Source organism: Talpa occidentalis, unplaced genomic scaffold (assembly GCF_014898055.3).
Source record: "Talpa occidentalis isolate TD23 unplaced genomic scaffold, MPIMG_talOcc4v2.1, whole genome shotgun sequence".
NCBI lineage: Eukaryota > Metazoa > Chordata > Mammalia > Eulipotyphla > Talpidae > Talpa > Talpa occidentalis.
The window spans coordinates 147,562,323-147,581,132 of NW_026555331.1; the positions used below are offsets into that span (position 1 = coordinate 147,562,323).

The 18,810-nt window shown below is 41.6% G+C and overlaps 2 protein-coding genes across 6 annotated transcripts; one reads left to right on the forward strand and one right to left on the reverse strand.

Moving 5' to 3' along the window:
• Positions 1–1,211: 1,211 nt before the first annotated feature.
• Positions 1,212–15,749, reverse strand: PRSS37 (serine protease 37). Of its 5 annotated transcripts, none has more exons than XM_037514700.2 (7): positions 15,598–15,749; positions 13,880–14,058; positions 6,433–6,542; positions 4,449–4,590; positions 2,666–2,919; positions 1,959–2,095; positions 1,212–1,470 (listed from the first exon to the last, which is right to left on the reverse strand). In XM_037514700.2, the coding sequence occupies exons 3-7, from the start codon at positions 6,464–6,466 to the stop codon at positions 1,330–1,332; spliced, it is 708 nt and encodes a 235-aa protein (XP_037370597.1). In that variant the 5' UTR covers positions 6,467–6,542; positions 13,880–14,058; positions 15,598–15,749; the 3' UTR covers positions 1,212–1,329. The 5 variants fall into 5 exon arrangements, with proteins under 5 accessions (XP_037370597.1, XP_037370588.1, XP_054548710.1 ...); XM_037514691.2 differs by having other exon boundaries at positions 13,880–14,081; XM_054692735.1 differs by having other exon boundaries at positions 13,880–14,081; positions 15,585–15,749.
• On the forward strand, positions 9,235–14,948 carry LOC119247880 (probable inactive serine protease 58). The gene is made up of 5 exons (XM_037514670.2): positions 9,235–9,765; positions 12,320–12,458; positions 13,072–13,319; positions 14,133–14,269; positions 14,667–14,948. The coding sequence occupies exons 1-5, from the start codon at positions 9,729–9,731 to the stop codon at positions 14,814–14,816; spliced, it is 711 nt and encodes a 236-aa protein (XP_037370567.1). The 5' UTR covers positions 9,235–9,728; the 3' UTR covers positions 14,817–14,948.
• Positions 15,750–18,810: the final 3,061 nt, after the last annotated feature.

Consider the following 18,810-nt stretch of genomic DNA (forward strand, 5'->3'; position numbering starts at 1 on the left):
AAGTATAGTATAAGATAAATGTAGTTTTTGGAAAAAGGATCATTCTATAAATGGTGCTGGAAACAAGTTGCCAGTCATTTAGAATATAATAAGATTTTTACTTCACACTTAAAATATATAAAATTTGAGATTAAGAATAAAATGTAAGAAATGAAACTGAAATGCAAGAAGAAAATATGAATGAGTATTTTAAAATATTGGGATATGGAAGAAATTTCCAAGTATGCCATCAAGGAGAAAAATCATACTAAAACTTATTTACATTTTTCACTACATAAAAATGTGAAACTGCATATCATAAGCATCATGCATGTGAATTTAAATGGCAAAGGATAAAATGAGAAAAAAATCTAACTGAACATATATCATCAGGAAGATGAATTATTATTCTTAATCATTATAATGATTAAGAATGAAAACATACCAAAGAATGAAAATGTCTTTAGAGTCAATTAAAAGATGAAGAAATCAAAAGTTTATATAAACATTCTATTTATCATTAGTCATAAGAGATGCAAATTTTTGGATACCATTTTGTGGATGCCATTTTGTGTTTGTCCAGTTAGCAAAGATTTAAACAGAGGTTAATAGGTAATATCAAGACTACAGAGGCAAGTATATTCTCAAACACTGAAGATGGATGTCTTAATTTGGTCTAATATTCTGAGGGACTATTCAGTTGCTCTGAAGCTGCCAGACCTTCTCTGGACTGGGTTTATAGTAATTGGCCCTGTCCTAAATTTCTGTTTTTCCCTTCCTACTCACCCACTTGCCCTCTCTCTACAGTGCTGAGGTGAAGCATGGCCATTCTTAGGAGAACTTATTCCAGTAGTGGAGCACTTCACCTCAAGTGAGAGATTTAGCCCTTGAATATAACCAGAGGGATTAGGACAGCAGAAGCCAACATCTGTTATGATACTGTGGACTCCCCTATAGTATTGTGGCCAAGAGCATGGAATTAAGAGTGGCATTTTGGGGTTCTGTGACAGGCTCTGTTGTCTACTATGCTATGAATAATGTTCAGTGACCTGCTTCCCATCTGTAAAGCAGATGAAAGGTAACCTCAAAAGTTATTTGTGAGCATTAAATGAGATAATGGATGTAACCTACTAATGATGTTAAGCGCCCATTTTATGTTTGTTCTTGGTTCTTCACATCATCATGGGATCTGGGCAGAGGCCAAACAAGAAAACATACGCCACTGATGTGCTGCATCCAAAGATTTTTATTTAGAGATTTATTTATTTATTTATTTTTGAGTTTGGGGGAAGTAATGGCTTGTTCAGTACTTCCGGCAGAGCCAGTAGGATGCAGAGGGAAAGAAGGGTCTCATTTCTCTCTAGTGATGTCTTCAATCCAGGATATGTATTTGTAAACGTTGGTGTAGATGCCAACATCTCCTCCCATGAAGTGTCCCACCTCAATCCCTTGGAGCTGGTTTTTGCAGATAACAGTTGCTACGGCGACCTCCTGCAGGAGATGGTGCAGTGATAGGGAGAAAAGCAGAGAGGGTTAGGTCATCTCTGCAGGGGAGCCCTGCTTAGAGACCCCAGGCTGGCTCAGGAAAAAGCACTGAGTCCAGACACAGGAAGCTTAGTTCCTGTGTCTAGCTTTGCATAACTAACCTGTGTGACCTTGAGAAAGGCAGAGAGGAGCCTTTCTAGAACTCACATGTAAAATGAGCCAAGCTCCATTTTTTGAAATGTTGAAGCCAATTCCAGTTTGTGAACATTTGAATTATTTTTTTCAATCAATGCAGCTATGAGAATAAAAGCCTGGCAGTGTAATTAACTGCCAGTGGTGCGTGATGCCCTTTGGTGAAGGAAGGCATCTGTTAGGAGAGTCCATCCCTCAAGACACGACAGGGCCTGTGCTGTGGCCTAACTAGTTCTCAATAAAATATCACAATTAAATAGTTAATAGACATGTATAAGTCAATGACTATAGAGAAAACTTACCCCAAAAATTCTGCTGAACACTTTTAGAAACTTGACACACAAGGTGTTCCGGTGGGTCCGCCCTTGCTCGGTTTGCTGGCAGTCTTTGTCAGACATCACAGGAGCCTCCAGGTTCTGCCGTAAGTCAGGGTGTCTGCCTGAGGGGGGTGGGGCAAAAGTGACCTCCCTGTTCACAGTTGTCATTTCGCCTTGCCAACCACTGCCCTCCTTCCCACAGGTGCTCTGTGTGTGCGTCTGAAGAGGGCAAGGGAGAAAAATAAGGGAAGAAGTGATCGTGTACTTGACTATGAGATTCAGAGGATTTAAAGATAGTCTCGATGATTCTTTCAAAAAGATAGTTTTCTTTCTACTCTGTCCAGTCTTGGAGGAGTAGGAGGTAGCCCCCCTCAAGTCCCTGGAAGTGCCCCCCTCAAGTCCGTGTAGGGTGACTGCTCGGAGGGAGGAGCACAGTCTCCAGTGTGCACCCCTCTGCCTGCCAGGAAAGGTGTGGCCTCTGTGCCAAGTGATGTCTGGAGGCTCCAGCTCCAAAGCCCTGGAGAAGCAGCAGGGCACAGATACCCTGGGAAAGGAGAGGCTTTGGACAAAAGGGCAGCTCTCTCACCACGCCGCTGGTGTTGTGTCTCCTCAGTCACCCATTCTCCTCAGTGCTGAGGACCTGGTGCCCTTCAGGGCAAGCTGGGACTGGGCTGCAGGGGCGGCGTACTCACCGTTGTTGTCTTGGCTCCAGTCCAGCCCCGAGAGCACACAGGTGGTACCTGGCTGGACGCTTCTGGTGGCAAGGGAAATTGGCTGGACCTTGTGGTTGAGGATGGCAGGCTTGACCAGCTTAATGAGCATGAGGTCATCCTGGGGGTTGCTGTGACTCTGGTTCCAGTAGCGGATGATGTTAATGGGGTTAATGATCTGCTCAGTTCCATCTCTGACTCTGATCTTGAAATTTCCCAGCACCACTCTCAGATTTCTGGAGGGAAAAGAGGTTACAAGTAATCCCGATCACCACCACCACTACCACTCCCAGCACCACCACCACCATCACCATCACTACCACCATCACCACCAGCACCAACCACCATTACCACCACTACCACCAAAGCTTATCGTGAATGTTACAGTGCGCCAAGTGCTTTGTCTGGATTCTGGACTATCTCATAGGCAATCACAGAAGCAATGGAGGCATGCAGAAGTAATTCACTCGTGTTTTAAGTGGAGTAAATGATGGTGTCCTTCACCACAGTGTCTTTAGGTAGCGTTCTCCATGTGCTGGAGAGGAATATTATGCATGGCATAGAAATACATCTTCTCTCCAGCTCCAGCTTACCCAGTGGGTATTTTGATTCTTGAGGGGATAAGAGGCTGGGATGGCCTGAGGGTTGGATATCTCCTGTTGGTTTCATCAGTCTCTCACAACCTAACCTATGTCATCCTGGTCTGGCCCTCTGGATGGTGACACGTGTGCACTAAATTGGTGATGCTTTTGTCCTCTGGCTTCTGATTGGGATTGACTAATAGGAAGCACCAGAAATAATTGGAGGGAGAAGAGTGAGGTTAGAATATTTATGTCCCCTGCTGCCTTTCAGCCTGGTTGCCATAGAGTGACTGTCGCCAAATGTTATGGTTCCTATCAGGCATATCTCTCCCTAAAGAGATCTCTCTCTCTCTTTCTCTCTCTCTCTCTCTCCCTTTTTTTTTTTAAAGATTTATTTTATTTATACAAGAGCTGGAGTACAGGCCAGAGGCGCAGGAGGGTGAGAGGATTCACCAGAAACAGAGTGGGGAACAGAGCAGGCAGACTGACTGAAATGCACTGCTGAGGGGAGCAGCAGGTGAGACAGGAGAGGTCTGCCATGCCATGTGGGTATCTCCCTGGCTGGCCGGGAATCGAATCCAGCAGAAGCTGCTGACAGCTCCACAGCGCTGTGCTCAACCTGCAGCGCCACCGGGGAGGCCCTCTCCCTCCCTTTTCTGTGTCCTGACCCCCCCTCTTCTCCTCACTCTTTCTATCCCCACCCCTTTAGTTCTGGGCTAGTAATGGCACCTTTCTAATACTAACCCTGGGGCCACTGACTTATTCTTTATGTTTTCCCTATTGCTTGTACATACCTTTGTCATTAGTCTATTTTAAAAACTCTCCTCAATTTGTCCACTTGGAGTGTGCCATCAGCTACTGTTCATATTACCAGTCAAAAACTAGAACTGATAGGAGACTGAGGAAGTGAAATGTGTAGAAAAGGGGATCCTCAACAGTGGCACTCATGACTGTCTGGACGGAAGAGTCGTTGTTGGGGGCCATCTGTGCACTGTAGGCTATTTAGCAGCATTTTTGCCCTGGCCTCTGTTCACTAGATAGATGTCAATAGCACAGACCCTACTCCCCAAACTCCATTGTGCCAATTGAAATATCTTCAGACTTTGCTGAATATGCCCTAGAGGTAAGTTGCCTCTGTTTGAGAAGCACTGGTGTAGAATGCATAGAAGCTGTTTTACACTCACGGTAAGTAGCAGTGAGCTGGAGCCAGCACCCAGTTGTTTTTGATGAGGACACCCACACAGGGGTTGAAATGAGACTTGAGGTATACCAAATATGGAGCATGATCTTCTTTCTGCACAAGCGAGTGAGCAGAGAATACTGTCCCTGAGAAAATAAGTAATATTTGGAATATATAAGATGTTCTTAAAACAGGTAAGACAATGAGTGATTTCCTACTTGAAAAGGAAGAAAGTATCAGTTGGTCAGGAAATGTGAAAATGTTTGATATTTTTTCTAATAAATATGTAAATTAAATCAGCCTACCATTTTTCTAATATTTATAATGATCATTTTTTGTTGAATGTTGATAATATTTGATCCAAGAAAGTACAATGAGATGCTATTTATTTCTTGTCAAAGTAGGAGTTGATTCTATCTTTTTGAAAAGCAACTTAGTAATGGGCATCAAGAATCGTATGTGGATCATCACCTGTGAACTAATCATTCAAACCCCAAGAATCTGTTCTAAAGAAATAATCAGAAGTAGGTACAGACCATGAATAAGGACACTCTTTAGCACTGTTTATAGCAGCTAAACATTGGGAACGAAAATATCTGCTACAGTGGTAACATTGGACATGGACATAAAAAAGCACATGAACAAATGGAGCGTAGTCTGTAGTACTAAGAATATTAAACAGAAAGGAAGGATTATAAAAATAATAACAATTTACATTAAAACCAGTAATCCAATTGTCTAAAAACAAGTAAACAAACAGTTAAATTATTACCTGCAAAGTGTGTAGAGCCTGGAGTAAATTCAACACTGTTGACATGTATTGATTGAGAGGAGGGATTATAAGTGATGTTTGTTTTTTCCTACTTTTTTAATATTTCCAAGTTTACTAATATGAACATGTAATGCCTTTAGAAATGCATTGTTTAAAAAATATAGAGAAGAAAGGAGGGAAAGGCTGATTTTAGATTCAGAATAACAGTTCTGTCCTTGTCCCCCACTTCTGCTAATTCTCCTCAAGCCTGGACCTATACTCCCCCACTCATCTCTGTGTGATCCATGGTTGGAAACCCTAAGAGGAACGGGAGGCAGAGTAATAAGGATGAGACACCGAACTCTTGTTCTAAGTGCCTTACATGGATTTGTTTAATCTTCACAAAGTCTCTGTAATATAGGACTAATACCTGACATTGAATGAAGAAACTGAAACAAAGATAAACTAATTTATTTGTCTAAACTCATGTAGGGAAATGTGTGAAGTGACCTAGGCGGTCAGCAGTGGTGGGGAATGGCTCTTCCACAAACCCTGCCCTCAGAAGAATTCGTGGAATTCAGGGACTGCAGGCAGTAGAACCCCAGTATTTCATGTTTTGTTTCCACTTTCTCCATCCCTGCATTCTGAGTCTTTAAGCTTTTCAAGAAGGGGAGAAGTCAAAATGTGTTCTTTGTTATTATAACTACACTGGGACTTATCCAGTGGGTGATAAGACCCACAATTTGGGATGGGGGGGAATGGCACTCTTCAGTCCAGGGCAGGTGTGCATCTCACCCACCCATAGCTTGGCTGGAAGCGCAGCCTTAGCCCGTCTTGAGACACTTTTGATGACTCTTCTTTTGCATCCTCCTCACAGCCCACACTTGCCTTAATTCAGTCCTATTTTGACCAGCACTTTATAGGACAGAGTAGGTGGTCACGGATACATGCCAGCAAGGGGGCCTCCCTGGTGGTGCAGGGATTAAAGACACAGTGCTATCAAGATATCGCCAGCCACTGCAGCACAAGTTTGATCCCTGGCCAGGGAACTGACCCACATGGTACAGCAGACCTCTCCTGTCTCCCTGCTTCTCCCCTCAGCAGTATGTTTCAGTAGATCTGTCTGTTCTGCTCCCCACTCTGTCTCTGGTGAATCCTCTCACCCCCTCTCTGGCCTACACCCCAGCTCTTATATGCATAAATAAATAAATCTTAAAAAAAAACACAAAAAATATACCAGCAAGGACACCCAGACAAAAGATAAAGTTCATAGTTGTCCAGATCTTTCTCTGAGATGTAGAAGATCAGCAGAGTGTGGAGCCCTCAGCACAGTCTTCTCGGGAGCACCTGGTAGAAGCAGTGAATATGGTTAGCCTTGTGGACGTGTGATGGACTGAAGAGCAGCTCTGGGCACAGGAGCAGGAACACAGCACGGGGGGGTGGGTCGAAGGGTCCCATTAGACAGGTGGGGTGTGTCTGCTCCTTGGAAGGTGGGGACTGTGTCTCTCATGGTCTTTCGGGAAAGGAAAAAGAAGCCCAGGTCCCTCTGGATTCATCCCCCTTCATCCTCTGCCCCCAAAGCCCATCTGCCTGGTGGAGTTCCACTGTGTGTGGGAGAGGAGCTCAAGGCTCAGGACTTGTCTTCCCCAACAGTTTCTGAGGCCATGACCCTGGGGGACAGGATTCTCCACCTTAGCTCAGGAAGACACTGCCCCACATTTGCTCTGAACCCCTTCATAACTACTTGTATTTTCTCTCAGCCCCTCCCATCTTTATTACACTAGCTTCATCTCTCCTTTTGAACACTATTTCATCACTCAGTCATCATCACCATTTTGGCCTGGGTGTGCTGTTCAACAGCTGTGAGCCCAGGGAATGTGGAAATGGAAGACTTTATATGATTATTTCAGTAGTCAGGGAATGGTGTACGCTCTAGGTTACATTATATCTAGGGTCTACTGTAAGTTGGTGACAATTCGGAAGGGAGGGTCTCCGAGTGCTTTTGACCTAATAAGATTTCTCAGCCACTCACAGACTTCTGTGGTCATCCCTGGATAAGTGGGGATACACTCACAAGGCAGTGAGACTCAGTGCTGATAGCTGACACTCACTGAGCCCTCACGGAATCCTGGGCACTGCACTGAGTTCATCATGGACATTTTCACTGTTGATTTTATACCAGCTTAGTCTGGAATGTAAAATTAACTGTACTTTGTATTATTCTAACCCTTTAAAATTCCTAAGCCTAATCTCATTTCAATGTCAACAATCCTGGAAAGAGGAAACAGAGCTGGGACTGGTGCCATTTTTTTTATTTTAAGTGACAGAAACGAAACATTTTAGTGGTTTTTTCAGACATGCATATGGTTGCAAGACCAGTGGAATCTACATCTTATTACTGGATACCCACAACTTTTCAATCATATCCTCCAGGCTTCAGCTAATCAACCAGCATTCGTGGATCTTAGAAAAATATATGTACCTCATACAAATTCCCTGATGTGTGAAATGGAAAACAGCATGGGACATACTTCCCCAAACCTTCCAGCAAGCTGGAGCCACATGGGGAGTAGGATTGGTTTATGAAATATGCTTAAATTTTGAAGACAGAATGGAGTTGTGGAAGGTTTTCTGTGGTAGGGTTGGGATTAGTTAAAATTGATGAGAAGTTGAGTCAGAGATATACTTTACTCTGAGGTCAAGTACACACCTTGATCTTTTGAAAGACTCTGGGCCAGAAGGGAGCTTGAAAATGGTTTGGGAGCATGAGAGCTAAGCCAGAAAAGCAGAAGCACAACATAGAAGAAGATGTCTAAAGATAACAGTTTTTCTATGGGTTTTAAATTGGCATCTCTTGCCCAGACATACAGTTTCCATCTGGAAAGTCTTGTTTTGTCCCTCCTCTAGGTCCCTGATACTTAGCATGCCCAAATGAAACTCCTCGTGCCTACCACCCTTCAAATCTACTTTTCTGCCCTTTTTTTCTTAGGAGATAATTCTATGTTCCATTTGTTTGATCTCTTTTTCTTACCACTCAATTCCAAAGTCCATCTTACTTCCAGAGCCTCTTAAAGCCACCCATATCTTTCCATTCTCACCACTGCCCTCCTAGCCCAGGCTGTGGTGTTGTCTCTCTTGAACTATGAGTGTCCCTACCCACCCTTGCTCACCTTGACAATCTCTCCTTTTCTCAGAACTGTCTTTTACTCTCTGGACTGCAGATGAGATCATATTAGTCTCCTTAAAACTCTTCAGCAGTTCCCTGAAGCCCATAAAATTAACTCTAACACAATTTAGGGACCCCCCTCAATCTCCCTTGCACCCCCTCTTTGCTACTCCTATCCCCGCTGCCCACTCCAAAAACTTTTGCCAGGCCTATCAAATTACGTCCAAGGTCATGTTCCAACATGCACAACTTTTATTACGTTAGCCTTTGCATGTTCAATCTGCCAATCCCATTTATTTTTCCCCTTTTTTTAAGAATACTGATGTGATATGAACATTGCTCTTAAAACTTCTTTGAAAAAATAACTTTAGACTCCTATAGGTGGATGTGTGTGATATTCAACATTTCTTCATATTTGTAATTTTTAAAATTAAATTACTAGTGGTCCGATTTTATGTACATATGGATACAGATGTGTCCCCTGTCTCATTCCACAGAATCTCAGTCTTATAGGCACTCTAGATCTATTATTGTTTCATTCTGCCATGTAACATATTTTCTATGGAAGAAATGTTTGTGTTATATTTTGCCACCAAAAATAAATTGGGGGGGGGGTGCGGGGAAGGGAGAGAGAGAGAAAGCATGTGTGTGCAAGCTGTGTCTGAAAGGGCAACCGAGTAAGAATGGATTTAAAGATCTGACATGAGTCCCTGGCTGTGGTGTTGGTTGGGAACTCTTACTCAGTGCCTGAATTGTGAGATGTTGCCTGTGCTCTGAAGTGGTGCTGAGAAGGGGTGGGGGGTTGGGCTGAGTGTGACAATCATGGGGGGGGCAGCATCACACACGGGGGTGGGGACATAGCTCTGCTTCATCAGAGCAGCCCCGAAAGGAGAGGGGTCATGGAGGCATGAAGGGGGAGAGGTGCTAGTCATTCATATATTGTGGGGAAGGAACTAGCAAGAAGAACCGAAAGGCTAGGGGAAGGGACTGGGGAGGAATTTTTAACTCCACGGAAGATTCTCCTGGCTCCCACATTGGAATTTTACCCCCCAAACAATGTGGATTAAACCCAGGTCCCTAGAACTCATGTTCCTATAGGGAAGGTTTTGGTTGGACTGAGATTTCTTTGCCTAAAAGAGAGCAGGCAAGTGTGACAGATGTATCCTTTTTTGCATGAGGATCACAACTGGAAGGAAACTTCTAGATAGATGATTTTCTAGAATCCTCATCCTCAGCTCTCCCACCTGCCTCCCACCTCTACTGCTCCCACTCTGCAGAGTCCCTGAGTTCTATCCTTGTTCTAGCCTTGCGTTGCGTCTGACAGTTTCCACTAGGCCTTATCTGTAGGGCAGGATTCAGGCATCAAGATGAAGTATATTCTGTCAATCTTGCTGATGGTGACTGGTGAGTGATGAAAGTTGTCAGCTTGGTGAGGACCTTATTAGGGGTGGGGTGAGACTATGGAGCTGTGTGGAGGGAGAGGGAGAGGTGGCAGAGGTGGCAGATGAGGCAAATGGAAGTTTGGGTAAAAAACTAGCCACTTTGTGTAAAGCCTTAATCATTTGTGATACAACTCAAACTTTTTATTAAGGGCTTCTACCTCCTTTGAGTGTCTGGTAGAGATTCTTGGATTGAAGCTCAGAGGTACACCAGGATAGAGAGTGGAGATAAGAGTCCCAACAGGGGCAGGGATTTATAAAAAGACACAAAAAACAAAACCAGCAAGTATTTTGCTCTAACTTGGGCTATAAAACATAATATGTAATAATAGGAATAGCCAACACCTTAAAAACATATACTTACATAAGGACACTTCTCTGTTTTCTGCATATTAACTCATTTAATTTTATAACAAATTAAATATGAGATAATAGTTATTATTCTCACTTCATTGAAGAGGAAACTGAGGCACAGCGTAACCTAAGTAACTTCACCATATGAAATTACTGTGGCTCTATAATTAGACAATTGTGCTCCCCTGCTTAATGGTTGTGATGCCTGGGATAAATACCCTCACCTCTCTGAACTCATTCCTTGATGCAACATGAAAAAAGCAGTGTCTTTTTTTTTTTTTTTTAAGGACACACAGTGCTTCCTAAAATATTACACTGAGTAGAGTGAGCAAATTATGTGGGAGGGGGATGGGTAGGTTGCTTGAGAAGTGGGACCAGCAAGTGTGAAGGTTATGAGGTGTGATATATTGCAATAAAAAACCACCTGTGTAGCTGGAATGTAGAGGAAAGAAGTGGACTAACAGTCATATAGTAGAGGGTCTTCTAGCCTTGATTTAAAAATGATTCAAAAAAATCTGTTAGAGTTTTATTTATTTTTTTAAGATTTATTTATTTTTATACAAGAACTGGGTTACAGGCTAAATGTGTGGGAGGGTGAGAGGATTCACCGGAGACAGAACGGGGAACAGAACAGGCAGACTGACGGAATATACTGCTGAGGGGAGCAGCTGGCGAGAAAGGAGAGGTCTGCTGCGCCATGTGGGACCCTCACCTGTCGGCCGGAAATGAACCAGCGCTGCAGAGGCTGCGGACAGCTTCATAGCGCTGTGTTCAACCGCCGGCACCACCAGGAGAGGCCTGGGAGTGTAGATTTTTATTTATTTTTTGGTGAATAATTTTCTATTTCCCTGTGTCCTTTCCTAAATCCAAGAAGCTGGATTTGATCTACATTGCTGAACCCACCAGTCAAATGCCACCAATAACACAATCTTAACTAAAAACACCAAAAACCTCTGGAGTTTATTTTGCTTTATAGGGCAGGGAGAACACAGTCCAGAGAGACCCCAGATGTGCACTTCTGAGCAGGGCTGTGTGGTGGCCTCTCACAGGGTTTGTGCTTGTGCTGGGTGATTCTGAAGATGGGATGACAGAAAAGTGTCAGTTTGGAATTAGAGGCAGTCAACCAGAAGGAAAAACTGGTAATTGGGTACCTCAAAAATTTTATTTAAGAGATATGAGGATTAACTTAAACCCAAAGCTGTCATCATTAAAGAAATAGCAATAATACATAGGAGTTATCAGTCAATATTTAATGTTTAGTCACGTGGAGGGTTATGGAAGGGTTTTGTCTTCTTTTGAGCATTATTTTATCTTTTCTCAACATAAAATACCCTCAAAGCTGCATTAGTAAAAAGTAACATTTATTGCACATACATTACATGCAAGCATTCTTTCAAGCATTTTATACATAGTACCACATTTAATCCTCACAAAAACTCTAGGAGAGAAGCTCAGTTATGATCTCAGTGTGGAAATAAGGAAGTCATGATATAATTTGTCCAATTTGTTCAGGGTCATACTACTCATAAGGGTAGAGTCAGAATTTGAATCCAGGTACCTGTTTTCAGAGAATTAAGTACCATACTATATCTAATGCCCATCTGTACAAAGCTTCTTTCCCTTTATTCTCATACTAGAATTAATGTTTTAATTTTATTTATCTAGTTAGTTTGTTTCTGTTGAAATCATGATGACTAGTCTCAGATCAATCCTGTGCACAACTCTCAGGGAGTTGTAGGAAAAGGCTGCAGTGCTGTGACTGTGGATAGAGCCAAACTTTGGGAGATTAGACATGAGCTAAACCATTCTAGAAAACAGAGAGGTCATGTAGAGAAGTGCATGGTATTTGGAATCAAACTGAAGTCTGAATCCTAGAACTAACCATTATTCACTAGTAGCATGGCCTTAATGAAGTTTCCCAATGTTAAGTTTCTAAGGTAAAATAATGTAAAATGTATCCATCCTATAGTTGTTTTCCATGAAAATTAAAAAATTTAAAAAGTACTTGAGGTACTTAGTTCAGTGTCTGCACAGGATGGCAGTTTATTATCTTAGAGCAGAGGCTAAGTGTTTAATAGCTTTTGATAAACACTGATAGTATCTGACACTGGCAGTCTGAGATCTTACCTGGGTTATATGCCTCGATTCTCCTCTCTGTATTTCAGGTGTTATTTCATTTGATATAGAAGACACGGAAAGTTTAGATCATCTTCTCTTATTACACCTGCATTCCAGTTACCAGTCGTGTGTGGGGACTCCGATTGCCCCTCAGTGGGTGATAACATCGGCACACTGCTTCTTACCGTAAGTGGTGGGCACCAGTTCACCCTGGTCTAAGACTCCAAGCCTGGGACTCAGTTTACTCCCTGTGGAAATTCTAAAATACTTGTGCTGTCTTACTCTAAATTTAGGGTCTTAGCCATGTTAGTGAGTGGGTCTCAACTGGATCTCAGTGGAACATGCAGGACTTTTGGCTCCAGCTTTGCTAAAGTACCATCAGAAAACCCTGTTAATCCAGCAAGGTTTTGATAGAGAGGAATAGAGCAGAGTATATTCAGATGATCTTCCTCAGCTTGAAAATATTTCAACTCTCTAAGCTGTTACTCATTTCCTTTGACGATCTCACAGTCCCTGTCCCCCCAGCTCCCCCAAAGAGGCTCCCTAACAGAACCTAATATTCCCATTGACACCTTCACTATCCATCTGCATGCTGTTTCCAGCTGTTTTTAGGTCATGAATTGGCGCTTCTTTCTGGAATTGTGATGAGAGTAGATCTCAAGTCATTGCATAGAGTAACTCCAGGAGGCATCATTCACATTATCGCCTGTGTGACTAGCCACTGGTTGAATTGTGTAGTATACAACCTACATGGCCACATGTGGTAGCTATGATTCTTTTCTTATCTTCATTTCTTCAGAGACCTCCAGATCATCTTTCACGGTGGTTCCCCAAATATCCAAGATGCTATTGGGGAGATTATACCTTATGAGAAGATCATCATTCACCCAAACTTCACTGCCACTTCTCCTAAAAATGACCTGATGCTGATAAAGTTATCTGTACCTTTCACCTTCTTCTTCAAAAGAGTTTTTCAGTGGCCCTCTCTCATGACAAAGGAAGCCAAAGATTGCATAGTCTACACCTGGTTAAGCAATAGAGAATTTGGTGAGTGACTATCAAAAGAAGAGTTGTATTCTTAGATACGTTCACATCTCTAAGATCTCTGAAGGGGCCGAAATCAGAACTTAGAGGCCCAGTTCCAAATTTCCAAGCACAGGTGGAAAGCTAGAGATGGAACAACAGTATTGACTCTCTAGAGTAGAAGGGCTCCTCCTTTAGAATGCTGGGAATAAAATCCTAAATGAAGGTACTGCATGTGTGTATTACCTTAACATATAATGCCGGGGCTGGTGTTCAGGGATCTATGTTGGAGTATTATTTCTGCCATTTGTTATAAGGTTATAGGCAAATTCTTTAACTTCCTTGAATCTTAATTTGTAAATTGGTGAAAATAGTATTTTCCCTTTATCTTACCGGAGTGATATTGATATCAATTACAACAATGATAATAACAACCATTTATTGGATACTAATTATATACCAGGCACTAAGTATCCTATGCAGAGCATACAGTTGTCATCATACACCACGAAGATAAGTTGTTTTAGGATTTATATCTTATAAATGAGGAAACCAAGACTGGGAGATTAATTGTTAAAGCTCACAAATTTGGTGATGGCAGAGCTTGGATTCAGATCTTGTTTACGTGTAGATTCTTCCCATCAGCCATCCCTGTGATGCTGCTGGTCACGTGTCAGAAGTGGTAAACTGAGCAGGTGGCTGTGTTTAAGCGAGGGTACATTCCATCAGTTCTTCTTCTGTGGTCCTTTCTAACTGAGAAGCCCTGAAGGTGTGGAGGTAGGGTGCCTTATGAAAATGCAAACACAAATGAAAGTCTCCTTTATTTCTTACACTCAGGAAACACAGATGGTAACCTGCAGAGCGTTAAGATTAAATTGAACCATAACTTAAACTGCAAAAAAGTACTGCATGAAAAATCCCTTGAGGACATGTTCTGTATAGGATACCTACTAGGAAACAAAGAGGAATGCCAGGTAACTTTTCTTATTTCACTTGCCCATAAACTCAGCTCTGTTCTTTGTCTTTATGTTTCTGTTAACTCTCTTCCTTCTCTGAGGTCTGGATTTTGTAGGCAGACTAAGAAGTCAGAGAGTATGGGGCTGGAGAATAATAACTTGTTCTCCTCCATCATGTGTTGGAGGTGAGAGGAATAGATTATGGAGGAGTGGAAAGCTGCCTTCCAGCTACTGACTTGAAATTTATTTTTAGGGATTACTAGTTAGTAGGGGTAGTTAGTGCAGAAGAAAGAAGCTTTCACATTATTTTTCTTCTACCCTGGGCCCCTTGCATGGCAGATATAGCGACTTTCATTTTTACGCAGGAGTTGAGGATTCTTGGGAATATTCTGACGACCTCTACTCTGTCTGGCAGGTGATTACAGCTGCACCAGCTATATGTGGCAATGAGTTACAAGGAATTTTGTCTTGGGAATCCGGATGTATTCTGAAGGGATACATTGTTCTCTTTACTGACCTCCACAGCTATGTTCCATGGATTGAAAACATTATTTCTACAAAATAAACTGTAGATCTCCATTGACACCCTGACCAATTACCTCCAGCTGATCCAGGGCAACCACATTTTGTATCTCTGTCCCAGTCTTTCCTAGGCTCTAGACTTGACTGGAATTTCAAAAGAGATCACTTGATGACTCCTGGGTGTTGGCGTGACTGGTTTCTGTAATTGCTTTTTTTGCTTATCCCCAACTCCTCAATAAGTATTATAACATTGAAAACAAGAATGCTATTCTCAAAAGCAGAGTTCACTCAGGAAGGATTTTGGATTCTACCAACTCAGATATTTCTGTTCAAACATTCTCTACTTTATTCTAAGAACACAAAAGACAAGTAGAAATGAGGGACAGTAATTACCAGGACAGTAACTACCAGGAGTCTATGATGTGAACATAACTGAGCTGTAATTTGTTGAAAACTGATTAGATGATTTAGCTATTCTTCTAATGACCAAATGCTTCCTCTTTCTCTCTCTCTCTCCGTGTGTGTGTGTGTGTGTGTGTGTGCATGTATGTCTTTCTCTTTCTATGTATCTGCTGTAGTTAATGGTTCCATTAGTTACTTAGAATATCTATAGATTTCGGGTTTTGTTTAGGCTTGTTGTGGCCATCAAGAAGTCAGTGTAATTTTTTGAATAATAATTTCTGCATTTTGAGCTACAGTTGGAGTGTTTTTTCAGAAATCTGATTATGGGTCTTATGTCCATTGGTTTCCTGGGTAAACAATTCTAACCTCACCATGTTTATCTATAAACACTTGATTACTATTTACATACTTTTGACATTCACCTTTTTTGTCCCAGTCCAGCTCCTTCTTTGGAAATATGTAAGAAATTGAAAATCAATAGATGAGATCCATTACTTAGCCTAGGATGGACAAACTGTGTAAATATAGAGAATCTTGTCTCATCTTTAAAACACAAGAGCTAAACCTGATGATCTCCACAGCCTTACCAGCATCCACTCTACCCCTCTTCTATTACATCACAATCATTCTCTAGGTCTGCCCATAAGTCTGCCACTTGAATATTTTTAAGTTTATTAAACAGGAGAGGAGATTCACTTGTAAGGGAGGGAGTAGATGTTGATATAAAGTTGTAGAATCAGATATGTCTGGTTTCAAAATTCAGCCTATTAATTAGCTGTGTGTCTAGGGAAATTATTTAAACCTTTAAATATCAGTTTAGTCTTTCCAGAAAAGGAGAAAATAATTAGTCACTAAGACTAGTTTGGGATGTGTCCTTATTTCCAGGACATTATGCAGTTAGTGAATCCTGACACATTAGTGTCCTTTCCAAGATCTGCAGAGAGTTAACACTGAAATGGAAACATACTGCCTTGAGGCTCTTCGGATAGACTTAATGTTGGTATATAATCTCATTTCAAGAGATTATAAATTGATGTAACTTTTTGGAAAGCAGTTTGATAAAATATAGAAAAAACATAATATTTAAATATATGTACTTTAAAAATGTAGAGGCATATATATAAGGATTATATTGCAATATTATTATTCATGTAAAAAATTGAAAACAACTCTGTCCATCAATAGGGGAGTGGTTAAACAATGATGACATAGTTTTAAGGAGACTATTAAATTATTGAAAATGCAGTAGATATGTGCTACAATATATCACATGGGAAAATGCAAGTTTCAGGACAATAGTATGAAATACTATTGATAAAAGAGTGCATGGTTATAGATGATGTGTGTGAATAGATTACTGTTGAGACATACAACAGATATATAGATGGGACCTCTCTAGAGGGATATTTAATTTTTAACTTTACTTCCTTATGCACAATTTGAATTTTTAACATGAACTTCTGCTAATTTTATAATGTCAGGTTATTTTTCCAAAAGCAAACATAAGCATACTTAAACCTTTTTGAAAAATATTTTCAGCCCCTACATTTTGACCCCTTCACATTTGACCCCTTCATGTTTGGCAAAGAGTGTACAGAGATCATCTTTGGAGTATGAAGTTCAGGAGGGCATCGTGATGAAGAGAAAATTTTTGACAGAAACCCACTTAGTAATCTTTACCTCGCACTACAACCAATTCAGGGAGGTGGTCATCGTATTTGAAGACCTAGAAGGGAAGTGTATGACTGGGCAGTCAATGAGAATGCATGCATGCTGGGCAGACTGGAAAGGACTGTGGCATGAGCAGACTGCCAAGTTGGATGGATGGCAGATTCACTGTTTCTCTTACAAAGGTTCCCATTGGTATGACCAGAGAATGTTTGGCAAAGAGTATACAGAGATCATCTTTGGAGTATGAAGTTCAGGAGGGTATAGTGATGAAGAGAAAATTTTTGACAGACAGAGTGGGGAAAAGAACAGGCAGACTGACTGAAGTACACTGCTGAGAGGAGCTGTGGGCAAGTCAGGAGAGGTCTGCTGCGCCATGTGGGTAGCTCCCTGGCCAGGGCTCGAACTTGTGCTGCAGTGGCTGTGGATTGCTTCATAGGTTGCATCTTAACCCCTTGTACCATCAGGGAGGAGGCTGCAGGTTTTGTAAACAAACAAACAAACAAAAAAAAAAACACTTGAGCAACGGCACTGCTTTCCACCCTAGAGGAGTTCCACATGAGGTGAAACAAAGGCAAGCACATCCCTTAGTTCTCTGGTGACCCCAGCCAGGTTAGGACAGACATGTGCAAATGCTTTATAAATCTGGTCTGCTCTGATCTCTGGAGATCCAGGGCTGGGTTCATTCCACACTGGAAATGAAGATTGTCCTTTTTAAGACTGCTGCCAAGTAGGGTAAAATGTGGACAAGAGTAAATAAAAACACAATATTTTATTTATTTATTTATCTATTTATCTATTTATTTATTTTTAAAGATTTATTTACTTATGCATACAAGAATTGGGATACAGGCCAGAAGTATGGGGTGGGGGGATTGACGGTTTGAGAGGATTGATCAGACAGAGTGGGGAGCAGAACAGGCAAGAGTGACTGAAGCACACTGCTGAGAGGAGCAGTGGGTGAGGCAGGAGAGGTCTGCTTCATTATGTGGGTTGCTCTCTGGCCTGCTGAGGATTGAACTGGTGCTGCAGAGGCTGTGGATAGCTTCACAGTGTTGTGCTTAGCCCGTTAACCCATTGCACCAGCAGGGAGACCCAAAACACAATGTTTTAAAGTTGCCCTTTCTCTTGAATAATCTTTCCTTGGTTTCTTAAGAACTCTGAGTGATTTCCAGACTGCTGAAAAAGTTAATTCTATTGGTTTCTGCATGTTATCTGATGTTGCTGTGAGGGACAGGATCTTGAGTTGGCCTGCTGCATTGCTGTGCTCATGTCACTTGCCTATGCCTGGCCTGTGGGTCTTTGGTGTACACGTTGGAGTTTTTGGTGATATTTTCTACTTATGGGCATCTTAGGTTCTTTAGGGTCGCATGGAATTAGAGAGATACACAGAAGAGATCAGGGGACTGGTCTGAACTTTTTGTGAAGTCAGAACTTGGAGCCTGGGAAGAAGAGAGCTTGGGTGATAAGAAACTCCTGACAAGGGAGATTTTGGCTATTAAAATTTTCTGGTAAGAATTTTAAAATTTGATTAAGCTCAGGAGAGAAGTACTAGAAGTTTCTCTGGTTTTCCCTTGATTTCATCCCTAGGGTTTCTCTGAACTTAACAAATTTGGTTCCTAAGTGAATAACTCTGCACATGAACAAACTGTGAGCTGTCTATACAATGTGCATATTTTCATACAGTAATACAACGGGGTGAGCTCACACAACAGCATGGAAGAATCTTAAATGCATTTTACTAGGTGAAAAAAGCCAAAGCAAAAGATTACATATTGCTTGACTCAATTCTAAAGATATTCTGCATAATGGAAAAAGTAATGGGGGTGGGAAAGAGATGAGTGGATACTCACTGTTTAGGATAAGGGGACAGTGTTTGACTAGGGAAGTGTGGGGGAATTTGGTGGCAATGAAAATCAGTATGGGAGAAAGTGGCATATGCCTTATGCATTTGTTAAGATCAAATA